At 44.0% G+C, this 18,649-nt stretch overlaps 1 protein-coding gene across 2 annotated transcripts in view; it reads left to right on the top strand.

The window, feature by feature from the left end:
• LOC119394494 (ubiquitin carboxyl-terminal hydrolase 8) overlaps window positions 1-18,649 on the top strand; it is a 103,483-nt gene that overhangs the window by 13,500 nt on the left and 71,334 nt on the right. Inside the window, exons 4-8 of one of the 2 annotated variants that reach the window (XM_037661799.2) lie at window positions 3,580-3,665; window positions 5,388-5,542; window positions 9,857-10,034; window positions 14,335-14,497; window positions 15,674-15,830. In XM_037661799.2, the coding sequence (XP_037517727.1) occupies window positions 3,580-3,665; window positions 5,388-5,542; window positions 9,857-10,034; window positions 14,335-14,497; window positions 15,674-15,830 (739 nt within the window). Of the gene's footprint in view, window positions 1-3,579; window positions 3,666-5,387; window positions 5,543-9,856; window positions 10,035-12,771; window positions 12,854-14,334; window positions 14,498-15,673; window positions 15,831-18,649 lie in introns of those variants that run through there. The other variant, XM_037661801.2, reaches the window with a different exon arrangement.

Below are 18,649 nucleotides of genomic sequence, written 5' to 3' on the forward strand. Positions count from 1 at the left end.
CTGGTGGTTATTTTACTCTTCTGACAGCTATATTACACATTTAACGCAATTCCTTGCCCGACATGACGCCTGTAAGGATGTTTATGCAAAGGAGTTCCAGTCACTAGCGTGGCTCTGTGGTAGAATACTCGACTCCCATGGAGAGGACCGGGGTTCAAATCCTATATGAGCCTGTTTATTTTTATTTATTTCATTTTTCTTATTTCTCGCGATAGTAGTTACGGACAACGGCTGCGGCAGTGGACAACCACCCCACAGCCGTTGTGATCTGATAACAGCTTTCGCTGTAAAATCAGGCTTCACCGCATTTCAAAAGAAATCAACCGGAAGAAAATTCGGCAGATCCCACGCGTTGTGGAAATCTGTTTCATGTGAAGCAGTCAGCGAGTACTTCTATGCTGTATTTCATGGCTTTGAGCCAAGCGTTACGAGGTGGATCAACGTGTTTTTGTAAGTGCAGTAGCTGTGTCCACATCGTGGGCTTACCAGGCACGTCGACAACACTGGCGTTTAAAGGGTAACTTATGGTGCAGCGTAACGCCAGCCCTCACGTAAGAGTACATAGGTCAGTATTATCGAAACTAAGTGCACGTTATGGTACAACCATGTGGATATGATACGTAACTTTCGTTAATGTATTCCTCTGGGTCGAGCAATGCTTCAATATAGCTTGCTGAAACAGAGGAATACAATTGTAAAGTTTATTACACTGCTATAAAAGCGGAGCCAACACTGGAACCGCAGACGTTAATCTGATATATGACGCCTGTATCGTAGGAGTACATACGTACTGTGCATTGCTTTCTCGCAAAATTAGATAGCCAGCACCACAACCACACTTGACGTTGCACCGAAATTACGCCTGCATAGGCTCTTTTTCCAAACCAGTCTATATACCTGACGTACCTCTGTGGCAGAATACTTGATTGCCACGCAGAATGCTTGGGTTACATTCCTGCTGTGATCTTAATATTTATTCTTTCCATTCGTCGGGTCAACGCTCCCGATGTCGGTTTTTCTTAACGCTCTCGCATTTAAAGTACCAATGTCTGTTTTCGCCGTTCCTGGGTAGATATAAACTGTCAATCACATGTGGCGCATACCCGTACACCACGGCCAGTGGTAAACGGCTATGTGCAACACGTGTCTGGAGGAAAGGGTTTGACGACCTACGCGACAGGATTTTCCTGTTGTTCATGTCATGATACGACAGCCATATTCGTCAAATCCTCTTACCCTCCCATGCCGATCTTGGTCTACACCAAGTTAAGGAGGCGATCATGAGAGCACTTCGGCGTAGGTGGCTAGGTAGATAGATTCGTAGATAAAAACGCTGAATGTGCCAAAGGTTCGCTAAGAAATGCCTAGCATTTAAAAATCCCAGAGCGGAGTAAGAATGCGGCTGACAATTAAGGACTGTTATTTTTTTTTAATTTATAGACGAGTGTAAACAAGAGCTGCAGCAAGCTAGTCAATTAATCTGCTTTCATATCTCTTCTTTTTGCTGTGTTTACTTTTTAAGGGTGCGTGTTTCATATGGTTAGTTTCGTGATTGTCTGCATTATGCGTAAACCAGAGCTGCAGCAAACTGGTCAACTAGTTTGCTTTTGTATCTTTTCTTTTGCTGTGTTTAGTTTTTCAGGGCACCGTGTTTCATATGGTTAGTTTCGTGACTGTGTGCATTATGATGCATTTTGAAGTTATTTTGGATTTGTTGCTTTATCGATTCACGTATAAACCACATTGTATATTCTTCTTTTTGCTTTTGAAGTTGTGTAAAAGCCGGGGGTGAATAAAATTTTATGTACCACTTATTACCTCCTCCATGTGCTTCATTTCGGGAATGCTGGAAGCGAATTCTACGTGTTATCAGGCACGCTTCAGCCCATGTATAATGGTGTAAAAAACTGCCTCCTTCAATCCTGCAGGACAACAAAAAAATTCGGCCAAATAAGTGACACTAACTATCCAGTTCTCACGCTGAAACGCCCCCGCGGAAGCTCACAATTACGCTGTCCGCGCTCAAGCTGCGCTGCCTCTTGCCTGGAGCAAAATGGCTGCCAACCGGTTTCCCAGGCTTCACCCGCTCGCGTGGGCGTGTATTGGGGACCTCCACTCCAGAAGTTTTTTTTAAACCTCCTTGGCTGGATATCGCTATCGCGTTGAACTCTTGTAGGCGAAGCTTAAGCGTCCCCCAATTTTTTTATTTTGTCTATCAAAACTGTTGTTGTTGCTTAAGCCTGCTTATCTGCTCCAGCTCTTTCGTGGTTTAGTAATGTTCACTCAACAGAAATTTGTGAAATAGAATGTCACCCTTGGGAATTCATCTTACCTTCATGCGATAGATGAGTAGGACATGTTATCCCAAGGAGTTGTTTGTATGCCTGAGGTGCCGTTTCGCCTACTTCTTGCTGGATGTCTAACGTGTGCACCTTGCAGCATTTACCACAATGGCATCTGTTTTGCCTTTTGCTTTGTGCTGTTACAGCTTCGTATTTCTTTATAATTTCAATAGCTCCACTTACCCAAATGGCCAGCTGCAGATATTGTAAATAAAAAAGTACGAAAAACTAATCCATGCATTCACAAATGTAGCTTGACTGAGTGGAAGCCAGGGTTGCCTTTGAAATAGAATAAATCTGTATTTTGATCTAACAATCACAGATATAAAAAAATTATAGTATGAGAATATATAAAGCGTAAATTTGGTTTTTATTCATTGTCCTTTTAGTTGATGCCTTTTATAAGCATGTCCTTTTACATTGAAATGAAGTTTTAAAACAAGTGTGTCGGGGGGGGGGGGTGTTGCCATGATTTTGTCTCACATGCTAATGCCAGCAATTGTACAGGATGTCAACTTGCACCGCAAATGTTTCCTACTGAACTACATTTTTTAATGCATTCATTTCCAAGTTCCAGCCTCATAGGATGGTGTTGGCAGAATGTGCTGGAACGAAAGTTGGGCAAGCTGGTAGAGTGAGTGAAAACATGTGGACGACAAGAGCGCAAACACTGAAGTAGTAGTTTTATTGGACGGAAGAAATGTTTATAATGAACGTCTCTTTCAAGCACCGTTAAGAAAGAAAGGAAAAAAATACCTGACCACATCTAGGTGGTCCCAGGCCCAGGCATCCCAATGGTCAGATTCCAAATAAACTTATTTCACTCACTCAAAACTAACAGCTGCTAGCTTTTCCCAATCAGGCAACAAGAGCTGCAGGGATACGCATCTTCTTTTTCTGCAAACAAAATGAGCTACTTACTTACACGGGCATCTCACACTCTAATATAAACTAATCCTAATTTTTTGTGGTGGTTGGTGCCTCTGTTTCGATGAAATTAGAATGGCACTTATAATTGCTGGTGCAACTTCAAAGAGATGTTTGTTATAAATAACCATTGACCTGAATAACAATACTTGCACTTGTGTCGTCAGTTCCTTTGATGTCCGGAGATGCACTGATTATGTACATAAAAATTTGTAAAAAGTGTACGGGTGTAAAGTGTACGGGTGTAAAGAGGCACGCTCAGATGCCAGATATTACGGTCTCCTGCAAACGAAATGTGGTTTCCTCACAGGAGACGTATGACAAACTGATGATGCTGGATCAGTGTGCAAGGGTGATGGACACCATGGAGCAGCAGAAGAGAAGCCTGCTGAAACGGTGGGTAGCCAGAATGTAATACTGTTGAACCTCAATACAACAAAAGTAGTACGTGTCAGTAAAGGCTTCATGATTTTGTGACTCTCATTGCATCGAGATTTTGGTATTTCATTTGCACTAATGATGTTGTACGTTCCCAAGTCCATCCCATCCTTCTATATTTTGCATCGCAGATTTACGTTGCCATTTATCTTGAAGGATCTTCCAGTCAAATTGTGGATAGCTTGGAATGTTGACTGATGGTCGGTAGTGGAGGTATTACAGTGAGTTGTGCCAGGTCCACCCTTGAATGGTTACACAAGTGTCAGATGCCACAGAGCATGAGCAGTCCGACTGAGAGGCTGAAGCAGGCAGGTTTTTCCGGTGAACCCATTGCTTCTGATGTGGAAAGCCTTATCAGTGAAACAAGGTCCGGTCTGGGGAACAGTGGAGCCGACTGACAATGACAAAGAAAGCCAGTGGAGCCAGTGGAAGTGTCTTGTGTGCACATCTCTCCCACCACTTGAAAAAGTGTGGCCAAGAAATGCTCCCCCCCTCCCTCGGAGAAGCTTGTGCACGAGCATCGAGTGGTGAATAGTGCATCACATAATTCGAAAAAACATGCCATCCACTTTATACGCTTCCAGGCAGGAGTGGGTTACCACAGTTCACTCTCCCGTGGCAAGTGTTGCATTCGCTATACTGGTAGAAGTGTTGACAGCCATTTGAGGAAGCATTGTGAATGATATTGCACAGCAGGGGCCACCTAGTTAACCACTGTAAATGGTGTCTGTGCACAGCAGTGTTCACCAACACATATTCTAAAAACTTTTAAGGCCCCGAGCACAAGGGAGTGGCACATTGCTTATTGTATAAAGAAAGATGGTGAAAGTTCACTGTGTTAATTACACTGTCCAGTTAATAATATCTCAGTCCATAGAAAAATATTCCTAATCCTCGGACAGGAAACATGTAAAAAAGTGTTTATTGTAGCCTCTAGGAATGTCTGTTGGATCTCCTCTATAGCTCGTGCTTGTCTGTATTGACGTGCACCATGAGATAAACTAAGAATAGGCATGAACGAAGAACCAGTGAGATTTTGCTTGATAATGTAGATAGGGGCTATATTTTTTCTTTTGTAGCCACACAATGACTGCTGCTTGTGTATTTTCATATAATTGAAGTTCAGTGTTCCTTCTGTATGTTTCTTGCTGTGTTTCATCTTAACACATGCCGATAAAACCCTGTTTCATAACTCTTGTAACGGCAAGACTTACTCTATGCCTCCTCACTTTGGCTGCTGATTGCAGTAAGGTGACTGTTTCCATCATCAGCAATTGCGATTTTGTCATTTCAGTCTTGTCACATTTGCCAACCAATAATTTTAATTAGCCATAAGGAAAAAAAATGCAAACACGCACAGCTTAATCTTTGGTTGTTAATTGCTTTTTGCCTTGTTCGGCAATTTTTGGGGTGGCATGTACCATAATTATGCTCGTGCAGAAACTATTATTTTGCTGCACAGGTGAATTTCCTATATTATTTGTCCTTTCATACGTGGTTAAGCTAGTAATATTGCTGGTGACATGGTGACAATGCATCTATTTTGAAGAAGCTGCTTTCTCTGTGAAGTTTTGATTGTAAACATCAAGCGATGCGTCAGGGAAGCCTCCTGTAGTAGTTATTTAAGTTTGCTTTCATGTTGTGTGCTTCAAGTTTCGCTGTGTTTTGTTTATCCTGAAGGTATGCTATCCTGAAGGATGCCAAGGAGGCAGCGGCCAAGGAGCGCAAGGCTGAAGAGGCTGCAGCCGAGCTGATGCTGAAGCCATCTCCCCCACCACAGCCACCTCAGCCATTAGAGCCAGCCAGTGATGGCTCTCTCACAAAGTTACCAGCTGGTGAGAAGTGCTTTCTGTATCAATCATTTTCAGGCGCATCACTTTTCGGTACACCACTTGCCCTTTCAGTGCCCAACAGGTTGCTGCATATGATGATGCACAGTTTAAAATAAAATCATTGTCTAGCAAATATAGAGTGTACTAGAAACAGGGGGTGGGTTCAGAATGCGCTTCGAAAAGTGAAGCCAAAATGGAGTCAAGCAGTTTGTGGTGCTGTGATTGGTAGCCTGTAATGCGTGGTCATCTAGGAGATGCGTGCATCTCCATTGAAGTAGTTGAGAAATAGATGGCCCGCTTCCCAATAAAAAGCCCCTGGTTCGACTTGCAGCTACATAGATGGTGTTTTCTTGTTTAATATGACATGTTACAGTCGTGCTGGCTTTCTTTTTTCGTTTCTTAAAATTCACTCCAGTTGCTACGCACTGCCACGAAAAGTCATGCAAAACGTCAAGGAAAATATGAAACAAATTTGACAGGGAACGTAGATATTTGTAGCTCCACCGCATGGGATTCAACAAAAACATCAAGAAAAGTGCGGCCTCCAAGATTTATTGCGAATTCGAGACTTAGATGCACATCTATTCTTAGATGAAAGGCTTGTGCTCAAATTGCATTATGCTTCTAAGGGAAGAGAACATAAAACAGGGCTCCTGATGTAGAAGAAATGAACTCAAGAAGTGTGTGCACAAGCCTAATCACCGCGACGAGACTTCTCGGAACATTTCGCAGTTCCGAATGATGCTGACACCAAAATGCTGTTCCTGATACAGTAGAACCCCGCTGTTACGTTCCTCACTGCTGCGTTTTCCCGGCTGTTACGTCGTTTTCCGCCGGTCCCGGCATAGCTCCCATAGGATACAATGTATTGGGAACCCCGCTGTTACGTTGTAACTGTCGGACCGTTCCCGTATGATACGTCGCGAAGTGCGCTCGGAGCCGACCGAGTGACTACCAAAGAGAGCCGCCATGGTGCATTTTCACGCAGCTTGGCCTCGTTTGACCGTAATATTAGCCGCATGAGAGGCGCAAGCAACAGAATCTTTCAATTGATGCAAACAAAAGCATGGCCTTCGAGATTCAAATTGCAAAGATGGCGTCTATGACGTAACTGCTCGCGAAAGCAAGGCCTTCGAGATTGGCATTTACTATTGACAAAAGCATAGCCTTTGAGATTTGTATTGCACAAACATGGCGTGTATGACGTAATTGCATGCGAAAGCAAGGCCTTCGAGATTGGCATTCACTTCTGCCATCGCGTTGGCGTAGACTCATCATCATCGTTATTTGTCGGAGAGCGGGAGGAGTTCGAGCTGGTTGGAGCATGGTTGGAGCTCGCACGGTCGTGCGTGCGGTTCGCGGTCGGACTCGCCGCGCCGGTCGTGATTGCGTGTGCTTAGTTCTTTCATGCCTACAGCTGTTCGTGTTAAAAAAATCACATACGTTGGTTACATTTCTGTGGATGAGGCCGTCCTAAGCTCCGCGTTTCTATCCATCGACTAGATCGCGGCTGAGCGCGCCAATTTTCGTGCTGCTCGTAAGAATTGAAATAAAATTCTGTACCACTAAATATTTCGCCGTTTTTCCTGTTTTTCGGCTCTTACGTTTCCCGTCTCTTACGTTTATTTCCTACGGTCCCTTCAAAAACGTATCAGCGGGGTTCTACTGTATTTTTTTTCTAATTTCTTCCCCACTTTACACATTTCGTACATTCAAAATCTGCAATAAAGTAATTTCACTATCTGGGAAGTTGTTCTTTCTTAAATTATACCCTCAAAGGGCTAAGATCACGTGGGGTTTTGTACTGCATGCTACATTCTACTTCTGATGAGCCACTAGTGGGTTTTGCCTCAAAAGTTGGTCGCAAATAAATATTTTCACATTGAAACTTTGAGCACTCAGTGCAGGATCTAGGAAAAGTTTGTTACTTTTAAAAGTTGAATAATGTCGTGTTCATAATAAGGAAGTTTTAATGTGCCTACTGCTTGCTTGGAACTTGTCGTATGGCAACGACAAGAAACTGAAATCGAGCTTTGGTGTAGGGCACATGCTGATTGTGGAACTGTATGCTTCATAGAGTGCGCTATACAATGCATCAAATGCATGTGTGCTCCCTTGTGCCGGTGAGTGACAGTACACACTCACAATCTCCAAGATCTGGCAGTGCATCACTGAAACCATGGCTGGCTTATTTTGCGGCAGCCGGTAAAGCACTGGTTTCCTTTCAGCAGCTGTTCTTATAGTATCAAAAATTATGTATAGACATGTTTTGTTATATCGACATTCAATGCCTGTTTCGCATAAGCACACGTGAGCTCTTTTACTTAAGAGGTGTTTTACCAAGTTAAAAGACTTTTAGGGGCGAAGCTCCTTATGCCGTGCGTCTGTCCATCCTCCGTTTGTTTGTAGCGTTCTAGTAGCCACCTCTAGCTCGTGAGAAGCGCACGTTCTGGTATGCAGTAGAAGAAGAAGACGACGTTGACAAGTGAGACTCTCGTGCGTGTTTGCCTGTGTGGCATTCTTTCTTCTTTACTGCGCGCGTTCTGGTATGCAGTAGAAGAAGAAGACGACGTTTCGGAAGTAACGCGCCATCAGGCTCCCTCTTGGCACGCTTTCTCTTTAGCTCGGAGTTGCCAGATGGAAGACAAGGCTGCGGAACGGAGGGCACGGAAGGCGGCGGCAGCGCGCACTCACAGACAGAATCCTGAGGTGAGAGCCCGCGAGGCCGAAGCTGCACGTCGACGCCGCGAAGCAGATTCCGCCGTTCGAGCCCACGAAGCCGAAGCTGCTCGACAAGCTGCACGGCTGCGGTGCAAAGACCCCGCCGTTCGAGCCCGCAAGGCCGAAGCTGCACAGCTGCGGCACGAATCGGATCTTCAAAATGTGAAGGACCGTGAAGCAGCGAGAAAGCGCGCGTACTAGTAGGCAGAGCCTGAGGCTGTGCGAGCACGTGAAGTGGCTGCAAAATGCATCAGGCGGGCTCTGCCCGAAGGCACTGACGCGCGCTTCCAGCGAGACTTCCTTGATAACAGTTTCGGCCATACTTGCGGTGTGTGCAACAGATTGTGGTTCTCAAACAATCTAGTTACAATATCTTCCATCAAGAAGGACCACGCTCGCGCCAATGCCTTCGCCGTGCTGCAGCACGAGTTTGCTTCGCCCCACTCATCGTCATTCACCACGTGGATATGCTGTGATTTTTTCAGAAAAGGTGTTACATGGCAGACACACGACACTGGCGATCTCTTTTCAGTGTTTGCTTCCGAACACACTACCACAAGCATGGCTATAGCTTTCAAAACAGATCCACTAATGGTAATCTGATGTATCTCGAAGTATAAAGTAAGAACTTATTGCATTACATGTTTTTCAAATAAATTTAGCAACACAACATTTAGATATGTAAGTTTAAAGATTTATTTAAGCAATTTTAAGAACATTTTTAAAAGTGTCGTCACATGATATTCCCGACCTATATCAGCTGTCCATGAGAGTACAGAAGGAAATGAGCATTACGCAAATAAGCATACTTTCTGTGAGATTTAGTTCGTTTTCTTGTGAGTGAAGGCAATAGAAAAATATGCTATTTCTAAATTTTTTATTAACTGATAAAACTGGGGCCAACAGCCATTGAGGCTGTGCCTTTTGGGCCATAAAAAGAGATCAACAAACTCTGCTCCCAGAAACGGTCTTTTCTGGAAGCATTTCCTGTATCAGGTGATTATTTCCTGCCTTCGGATTGCAAGAGAAACTCTTTTTCAGCAGGAGTCATTTTGCTCAAAAGACTTTCAAATGCCTGTGTGACAGGGGTGTAACGTACATGACGTTCTATGGAAATAAGTTGTATGGAGAACTTAGTTATGAAGTTCATCATGTTGAGGTATCCAAGTTTGATATATCTGGGATGGACTATGTATTTGTTTTCCCTATTAAGGCAGCAATTGCAGTTTTGTCTGCGGCTGCTTTCTACTTTGAGTACAAAGTCCGCCGCGGTGGTATGGCGGTTACGGTGCTCGGCTGCTGACCTGAAGGTCGCGGGTTCGATCCTGGTCACGGCGGTCGCATTTCGATGGAGGCGAAAATGTTTGAGGCCCGTGTACTTAGATTTAGGTGCACGTTAAAGAACCCCAGGTGGTCCAAATTTCCGGAGCCCTCCACTACGGCGTCTCTCATAATCATATCGTGGTTTTGGGACGTTAAACCCCAGATATTATTATTATTATTATTATTACTGTGAGTACAAAGGCATTTCACACCTGCTGTGAAGGTTTCTTAGGTGTTGGTTTTCCTCTAGTAACTTCTGTTCTCGCACTTCAGTTCCAGATGTTATCAAGCCATTTGAGACGCAGCTGTCCTCATTCAAGCTTTTAGATATGCTCCAGGACAAGGACACGAAAGTGTTAATCATGGACGCCAGGCCGAGACAAGACTTTCTTGACTCTCATCTGAAGAGCAGCGACTGCATCAACATTCCCGAGGAGGTTCTCAAACCAGGGTACGACGCTGCTCTTGCTGCATATTGAGTCACATACTGTCTCATGCTCTTCGTCCTTCTTGGGATTGCCAGATTTACTTAAATCTAACACGCTCCTTTTTCCCGATAAAATAGGTCGGGAAGTTGCCTGCGCATTACAATCTGATACGAAATCGAAACCACATTCGTGGCATTGGCAGTAGCCTACAGCCAAAGGGGTGAAATGCGGTGTCTTCGCTGTCACAAAATGGCAATGGAGTAGGTGCATTTTGTGGGGGGTTTGCGTAGGTTCATCTTATGCACGACTGTAACCTTTTCACATCACATCTGTTCCCAAATAACTACTAATAGTGATGCACCACATTCATTATGGATGCTCAGGTCAATGGCAAGTTATTATTATTGTTCATGTTGAAGATAGTGGCGAGATAGCTGCATTAACATCTTATTGCGAGACCCAAAAATTTCCGAGACCCATGTCTGCAAGTGGTGCAAAGGAAGGAGTTGTTCAGCTGCATGCATGAACGCGAAAATATGTGGGCCTCAGAGACAGGCTTGCAGATTCCCTTAAGCTACTTTGTGTAGACTGAGCTTTCCAAGGTAACGTCTCTTGAATTGTCACACAGTTGAGGCCTATCTGGGAGTGATCTTAAATTCAGAAAAACTGGGTCACAGAAGAAAAGAAACTGCCAGGAGAATATGTCTCTCACTCTAGGAAGGCAAGTTGTGCTTGCCTTTTTTTTTTCTTTGCTCATTGTCAACCCAGGGGCATGCCATAGTTTTCTCTTTATATAATTGGCCAAAATTACACGAGCATACTTTTATTTTCCTCTTTCAAACTCTCAAAAATTGAGTGCACATTAGATTCAAGTAAATGCGCTATTTTTTTTACTAAGATTTCACTCTTACCACTTGGTGATAGATATGCATACTATACGAATAGTTTCTTGAACGTTTTCATCAATTCTGTAGTCAACAAGTGTTGAATGAGTATCAGCATGTGTCTCTATAGTAGTTTCGAAAGCACTTCCTTAATTGCATGGAGGCACCAGTGATTAATCTGGAATGTACTGTGATAACAAGTATTATTAGCAAAGACTTGACATGCTAGTTCAAATTGGACGAATGACGACTGTGCTATTGTCATTGTTTGTGTTGCTCATCTTGTTGCCAGCCCAACTGTGCCCAATAGGCAGTGAGGTTTTTAAACTGACACTTTCAGTGGCTATAATTTTTACCATTTCTGCTAGAGCTAGACAAAATAGTCAAACATATTTATAACCTGTGGTGTGCCAGACCACGAGAAAGTTTTGGGTAAAGCAGATTCTCCAATTCCTTAAAAAGGAAATAAAAAAAGCAACGGCAAAGAAAAAGGTAAGACTGCTACACAAGTGTTTAGTGTTAATTTTCCATGTAGCAGGTGTACTTGAAAAAATTTGCAGAGGATCCCTACGCATATTCTTTTGAGAAAAGAGTTTCTTTTGGCTAGGTTGTTGTTATGGGGTGTGCTGCATGGTCTGCTGCGAGGATTCCCCTCTAATACACCTCGGCTGCAGGTGCTTGCTGTGGCAGTTGTTGATGCCGGTGTCACTTCCGTTGAGAGAGGTCGAGTGCTTTCCGGACGCGGCTTTTGCAGATGCTAGCTAGGTGCACGCTTTCGCCAACCTAGCCAACAAATGCTCTCACGTTACCTAATAATTGTTGTTGCAGGGTTGTATAGTATGATAGTTTGTTGCGTCAGGGGTCATGCTCACTGGTCCACAAAAATTATGCACAGCATCTCACAGCCGCAGCTGCTGCACTCGGTTGAATCTGTGGTCAGTGTTCAGCAACTTGATCGTCATCTCTAAAGCAACCGTGTCTGCGCTCATTATCATCACTGCTCTCACCTACTGACACACTGACTTCATTTCCTATGTTGTTTTGCAATGTCTGTGCATCTGCTTGTGTGTTGAAGTAGTTTGGCAAAACCTCGTCTGTCACTCCCATCACCGTCTCTGCTGAAGTCGACATCGCTTCTTAGTCATCACCTTGGCATGAAAACTCATGGACTGTACCGCCATGATGCTTGGATAATCTGGCAGGGTCAAAGAAGCACCTTACGGTATCTGCCTTGGTTAATACCAGCTTCTGGCAGCTGGTTATTAAGTGAGAAAAACCAGAAATGGAAGAACAGTAGTGCCCTTTATTGATGATTAAGATGATGCATGATGGCTGTAAAATGCTTCCAGCTCTGCAATCAGTTTCAGCATATGCGGCCTGCAAAAGCATACCCCCTTGAGATATCCTTTTCTTACTCAGAGGGAGTCATTACTGTGGCGTGGATTTGGACACCACCTGTACAAATGTGACATGGACTACCACACAATGTACATTTCACTTTGCACACATGTGTGGTCCATAAGCACTGACACTGCAGAATCTAGTGCTTGCTGAATGAGCAATGTCTGAATCACAGCCGTAGTGATTGCATTGTACTGACTGATGTACTGGAAGCGTGTCATGGCTGTGTTAGCAAATAATGCATGCAGTGCTGGCAAACTAGGACTTGGTTCACAACGAAGCTGTTCCCTCCGGCAGTCCTTTACAGCACAGCAGAAGCAGAGGCATTTCAGCATTGTCAAAGAGGTAACAGAGCCACTGGTTGAAAATTAATGTGGAGAAACTTTTGAGTGTTGCTGTATGCAGTTACTTCCACAGTTTATACGTGCCAGTTTTAATTTTATTTTCTTTATTTCCGGCTTTTATAATAGGGGTTGCAAGTTATGTGCAGTGGTAGAATCGTCACATGCGATGAACCTGATGTTATGCTTGGTGGTGCACTTTTTTCTGGGCCTTGTGTGAGTATTCACCTGATTGCACATTTTGAAAAACTTTTCGGTGCCTGAAAAATGTCGCGGAAGCTGTGGTGTTGTTCACTGAATGCCTGCGCCATCTTGTCACTGTAGGAAGCCGTCAAAAAATGTGCCATCAGGTGAATACTGGTGCAAGGCCCAGAAAAAGTGTACCACCAAGCATAAATACAGGCTCACCGTATGTGACGATTGTGTCGTGTATTGTATACCACCATCTTGCCACAGGGAATATGTCAGTCAAACTGGAAGGTTCTGAATGAACGTCTTAAGGAACACGGGTACAATGTAGATAGGGCTCTCAGTGGGCATTTGGGAATTCATTGTCGGGATTGTGGATGTCGGCCTCTTTTTAATCACACACGTGAACTTGCAAGAAACAAAGATAGGATAGCTCGCGAAATCATAGAAGCCCAAGAAGTTTTGAAATGTGATAAAAAGTGCATCAGTGTAGCTTTGCTTGCTCTTTCGCGCAAGCAAAGTGAATTTCTTTGCAATACATGTGATATCAGTGATGAGTTGTTCTTGCCATTGACTGCAATTTTTTGTATGCCTCGTCTGCTCTGATCTTCCTTTTTTCTTTCTCTTGGTGACAAGCGCATAAATATTGCTGTAAGCAGGAAATTAAAGCCAGTTGTATGTTCAGCGTTGTGTGTGTCTTTCAATGTCATCCTCGTTCCTTGCACTGTGGAACATGGAATTATGGTCGTACATATTCTAGAAATCATCGTGTCCATGTTTGTGGTATCGAGTTATGACTGTGAGTAGAACTGAGTACATATTAAAGGCTCATTCACACCGGCGACTAGCACCGGTCGCGCGACCGTTTGCGACTAAGCGACTCAAAGCGACCGATGTTCACACCTGCGTGCGACTTATAACCGTCGCCATATAGAATTCACGTCTGCTCGTATACAGCTCGCATTGCTGTTGCCCCGTAAAATAGGCTGATGCCCTGTTTCTGCTCATCTGATTGGTTCAGAGGTTTGCGACTGCAGTCGCGCGACTGAAAAATCGAGCAGCGAGCGACTGAGTCAAAACAGTCGCTTTGCGACCAAAACGGCCATTTGCGATCGTTTGCGACCAGTCGCTTTGCGACTAACTTAGGCGCGCGACCGTTGCTAGTCGCCGGTGTGAACCAGCCTTAACACTATCAAAATTCATGACATCACCAGGGGCCATGGCTGCAACAGCTCTAGGTTACGTTTGTCACCCATCTTTCATCTTCATGTTTTTTTCTTGCCCGCTGTCCTGCTCTTAGTGGTTATTACTACTGAAGCATTACTACAAAAGTGTCATTTGCTAAAGTAGACTGACTTACTTTTAGAGTACCTTCAGAAGAGCTCTGATTTAGAATTAATTTATGCGTATTGGTTTTGGTGGAAATTTCGCTACAGAAAAGACCCCACGGGCTTCACTAGATCGGTGAATGGCACTTCTTAATTGATTTTTGTCGTTCTCGCTTTCAGAATCATAGCAGAGGAGTTGAGCAGGAGCATACCCGTGGAGAGCGTTGAATTATTCGAGAAGCGCGACGTTGTTGATTACGTTGTCCTCATGGACTGGAAAAGTGCAGATGTCCCAGAGGACAACCAGGCTCCTCTCAAGGTCCTCAAGGATGCGATATACAAGGTATGGCTGTGAAGGAAATTGAGTGGCTGTAATTGTTGTCATGTTGGAAGTTTTGTGTGCGTGGCTGTCATCCAGTACTATATTGTCAACATAATTTATAGATGCACAACACACTGTTTGCTTTGTCACAACACCTGCACAAAGGTTTTACAAAGCTTCTTACGTACTTTGCGGTAAGGCATAGTTGCATCATGAAGTTTTTTGTAACGAAGGCTGCAGTGGCAGTAGGCATACATTTGTGCAAGAAATAAAGATCACATAAGGAGACGAAAAAGGTTGTTTTTTTTTTTGCTTTCTTTGGTGTGTAGTCCTTATTTTTTGTTGTAAATTACCTCTGCGGCAATGCGAGACACCAGCCCAACAATTCATTCTTCTAATGGGTGCAGTTTTTTATTCCATCTAATTTCTTCTAGCTTGTCATCACAATTTTGGAGTTGACTGAGTTAGAGCACCTAAATTTTGTAGCTGAAAACTCAGTTTCCTGGTTTCCCTGCATTTTTTGCTGGGCTCTCACTGGGTGGCATGACGGGATTAAAGGGCAGAAGAATGTAATATGGTGAAGAGAGGAAATGATGGATATGAACTTGAGCTTGTGCAGGATCCTGAAATGATTTTGGAGGTCGTGTAAAGTGGTAGAGTCAGTAAGGTGGGTGCTAGCAATCACGAAGAGCCAAATTTAAGTGCTCTGTATAAGCAGTGCAACTTATTGCTATCGATTAAACATCTGCGCTGCTGCAGATGCTTATTATTGTAGGCATACCTGTTATTGTGTTCCTCTTTAATTATCAGCACATTTGTGTCTCCATTTGCAGATTATATATTGTGCTCCTGCTTATCCACTGCATTGCATAGCTGGGTTTAGTACATTCATGTCTTCAGTGCAGCTAATTCTAGTTATGCTATTGCATTGTCACTGTGTTACTTAGTGTTTTACTTATTCCAGTCGTGCTGACATTTTCAGTGTGTTTGTCTTAGTCTGGTATACCCACACATGACCATTGCTTCATTGTACTATATCTGTTCATTGCCCAGCCTCACCTGATAATCCAACTCTGGAATATGAGGCACTTTGAAGAAATAAATGAAATACATATCAATGGCACTGTTCCTCACATTTTCAGCCACTTCTGCCTGTTTTTGTCCTTGTTGACTTTACGTAATCTTACTGTTGTGCAGTGGTCAACGCAAAAGGTGCTCAAGTGCGAACCTATGGTTCTGACGAACGGCTATGAGGACTGGCTGATGCGCTATCCCATGCACACCACCAACGCCCACACCAAGGTCCCAGAGGCTGCCTCAGACCCTTTTGTCAGCAACTATTCAAACAGCACAGGTCAGTGTGGTAAAGGCTGCTTTAAAGCTTTCTTTTTCTCTGATGATCCTTCCGGGCTGTGCACTGGCTTAAGTACAGTAAACTCTTGTTGGAACGAAATCGCTTCACTCTAGCTATCACATTAATCGAAATTTCCTCTAGTGCCTACCCAAATGCATGCATTTTAAGCTGGTTTACTCGAACCATACTAATCGCTCGCTCCATTCAGAGTGAACTGGCGAGGCACCGCCCCAAGGACAGTGGCCACACCGAGCGACCCTTTCCATCTAAAGTCTGTTGCCATCACCAGCACGCATGGAGGAGGAAGGGGAGAACAAAATGATGGAGGGGCCCTGATGGGAGAAGCCGCTTCCCTCCATGCCAGCAATGCCTTTTCCTCCTTGCTGTGCCCACATTTAGGCCCAATCCACTGAGTGGCACGGAGCAAACAAGTTTCTTTATGTTGGTGGTTGGCGGTCATCAGTCACTTCAGTGCCCACCGTGCACCCGTCTGCATCCGTGCTGGACTGCTGAAAACTGTGTGGGCACCTGTTATTGGAGTGCCCCTTGTACGGTTGTGTGGCCTGCTTTGCATATTGCCAACTGCTTTGTGCATGGCAGCTTTTTTCACACGAGCTCCAGTGAGCCTGACAATGATGACCCGACTTGCAGCAATCTCTATGAGATGAAGCAAAGAAGTGGAAGGCAACTTTGACTCATTCATGTTGGCTGATTGTGCCATTCCTGTTGTCGACCCAGCTATGGATGCAGGAATAGTTGACACTGTTCTTCATGGCCCTGACAAAGAGCCGATGGATGCACAGCCAAGTGAAACATCAACTATGGCGCAGACCCGACAGTACCTCCATCTGCTGCAGAACAATGTGAAACGTATGCGTGCAACTGAGGCCTCATGCAGTGTGTGAGCAAATTGGTGGAGCAGGGATGGCTCTCCCATGGCAAAAACATGAGACAGACGAGACTGACTGCCTTCTTTACACTGCCTTCTTTACACCTCACTAAAGGTTTGCTTTCCTGAACATCTCGCATCTAGACACAGTTGTAGCGTGGTTTAAAAGAGCTTGATGTTTTTTAGTTTTTATTGACTAGTCGCTTTTATCAAATTTTTCCGTCATCCCGCTCACTTCGTTAAACAAGGGTTCACTGTATATTATCAAGCATTTTGCTAGGTTGAAGTTCATGTACTCATGTCCGCTGTAATAACTTTCTAACTACATGAGGCACTATCGCTTTAATCTGCCACGTTAACCCTTTGAGGTTCCGATTTTTTCACCACAACCCCCTAGGGTTGTGGTGGCTTATTTTTTTATTGCATATTTGACCCACGTACCTCTAAAAAGATTGCGCCGAAAGTTTTAGAGCGACCATAAAGGGACAAAAATATATTTTCTGCAGATACAGATTCATTGCTTATTCATGAGTATTATTTATAAATAAGAAAGAAACTTATAATAATGATATTGGAGTATGTAGATTGAAAAATGTTTCACGGGCCCAGAAAGATGTGCACACCACATTACTGTTATCTCTGTACCAGACAGGATCGTTGTGCTACAGGTGATTCTGAGAAGTTGATCTTCAATCAGATTCCAAGTTCAGACTGGTTGCAGGTTCTTCATGTCAGTGGCTGACATTCAATAAATCTAATTACAATCTGACGTTTGGGCAGTAGTCCAAATCAAAGGAAGCAACGCATGACTCGCAGCAGAAGAACCAACACACACGCTCATTGCATAATCTCCGTGTTTATGAGCGCGTGCAAGAGAGCTCTGTGGTTGTGTGCCCTTCAGGAAAGCAAAAGTGAGAAATTCCAGTAAGCCTTCATCTTATTGCCACCAAGAGGCTATCAGTTTCCGCGATTCTCAAGACAGAAAATGTGTAGGGACGGTAGCATTGTTTGTTTACGGCAGCATTGTTTGTATTCTTCACCTTTGTATTCTTCACCTGGCTGTGAAGAACTGAAGTTGCACTCCTGTAAGCATTAAATGAGCTAGTATCAAGTGGTCACCCATTGAGAGATTAGAAAAACAGCCATGCAACAGTTTTCGCGAGCACTACAAATGGAAACGACCCACGAGACAAGGCAAAACTTTTGTGGAGCACCCATGTGCATGCGGATGTGTGTTCCAATAGCTGACACACTGGCCTAAAGAAACCTTGTAATGGAAGGTGAAGGTCAAACGGTCAAAAGAAAAATTTTCTGCATCCCCACAAGTTGACAGCACTAGGTGGACAAAAGAGTTGAAAAAGTGACAGATATTTTAAATATACAGCGAAACCTTGTTAACACATACCGCCGGGAACGCGACATAACTACACACTAAACGGTAGTACACTTTAATCACTAAGAACAAATTTGCATATCCTGACATGCACCATCGCCGTCAACAAAGAAATAAATACAGCGCCACAGCAAATATTGCCTAAAGCACTCACCACAAAGCTTTTCCTTTTTTTCTGCCAAAGTGCAGAAAAGATTGTGGCACTCTCGCACAACCATCCGATGGCACGCGGTGGTGACGCCAAGGAGCATTTTGAAACTAGTATTACCTGATCCGGGATGCGCAGTGACTGACATAGCAATAGGACGGACAGCATTGGCTTTGCGCAATACTTTTTTACGCGTCTGTACCACAACCTGCTACAAAACGAAAAACTGACACAGTTTCATTGAAACACGGTACAGCCACGTGAAGCCAATCGTCACCTGGCTAGTTGCGTGCAGCGCGTCACCTACACAGCTCACGCCATCGCTCTCGGGCCGCTGCTGCACCGTACGCACATTTTCTGTAGGAGTGTTCTTTGTACCCGCTCCACTC

This window comes from Rhipicephalus sanguineus, chromosome 5, assembly GCF_013339695.2.
Source record: "Rhipicephalus sanguineus isolate Rsan-2018 chromosome 5, BIME_Rsan_1.4, whole genome shotgun sequence".
NCBI lineage: Eukaryota > Metazoa > Arthropoda > Arachnida > Ixodida > Ixodidae > Rhipicephalus > Rhipicephalus sanguineus.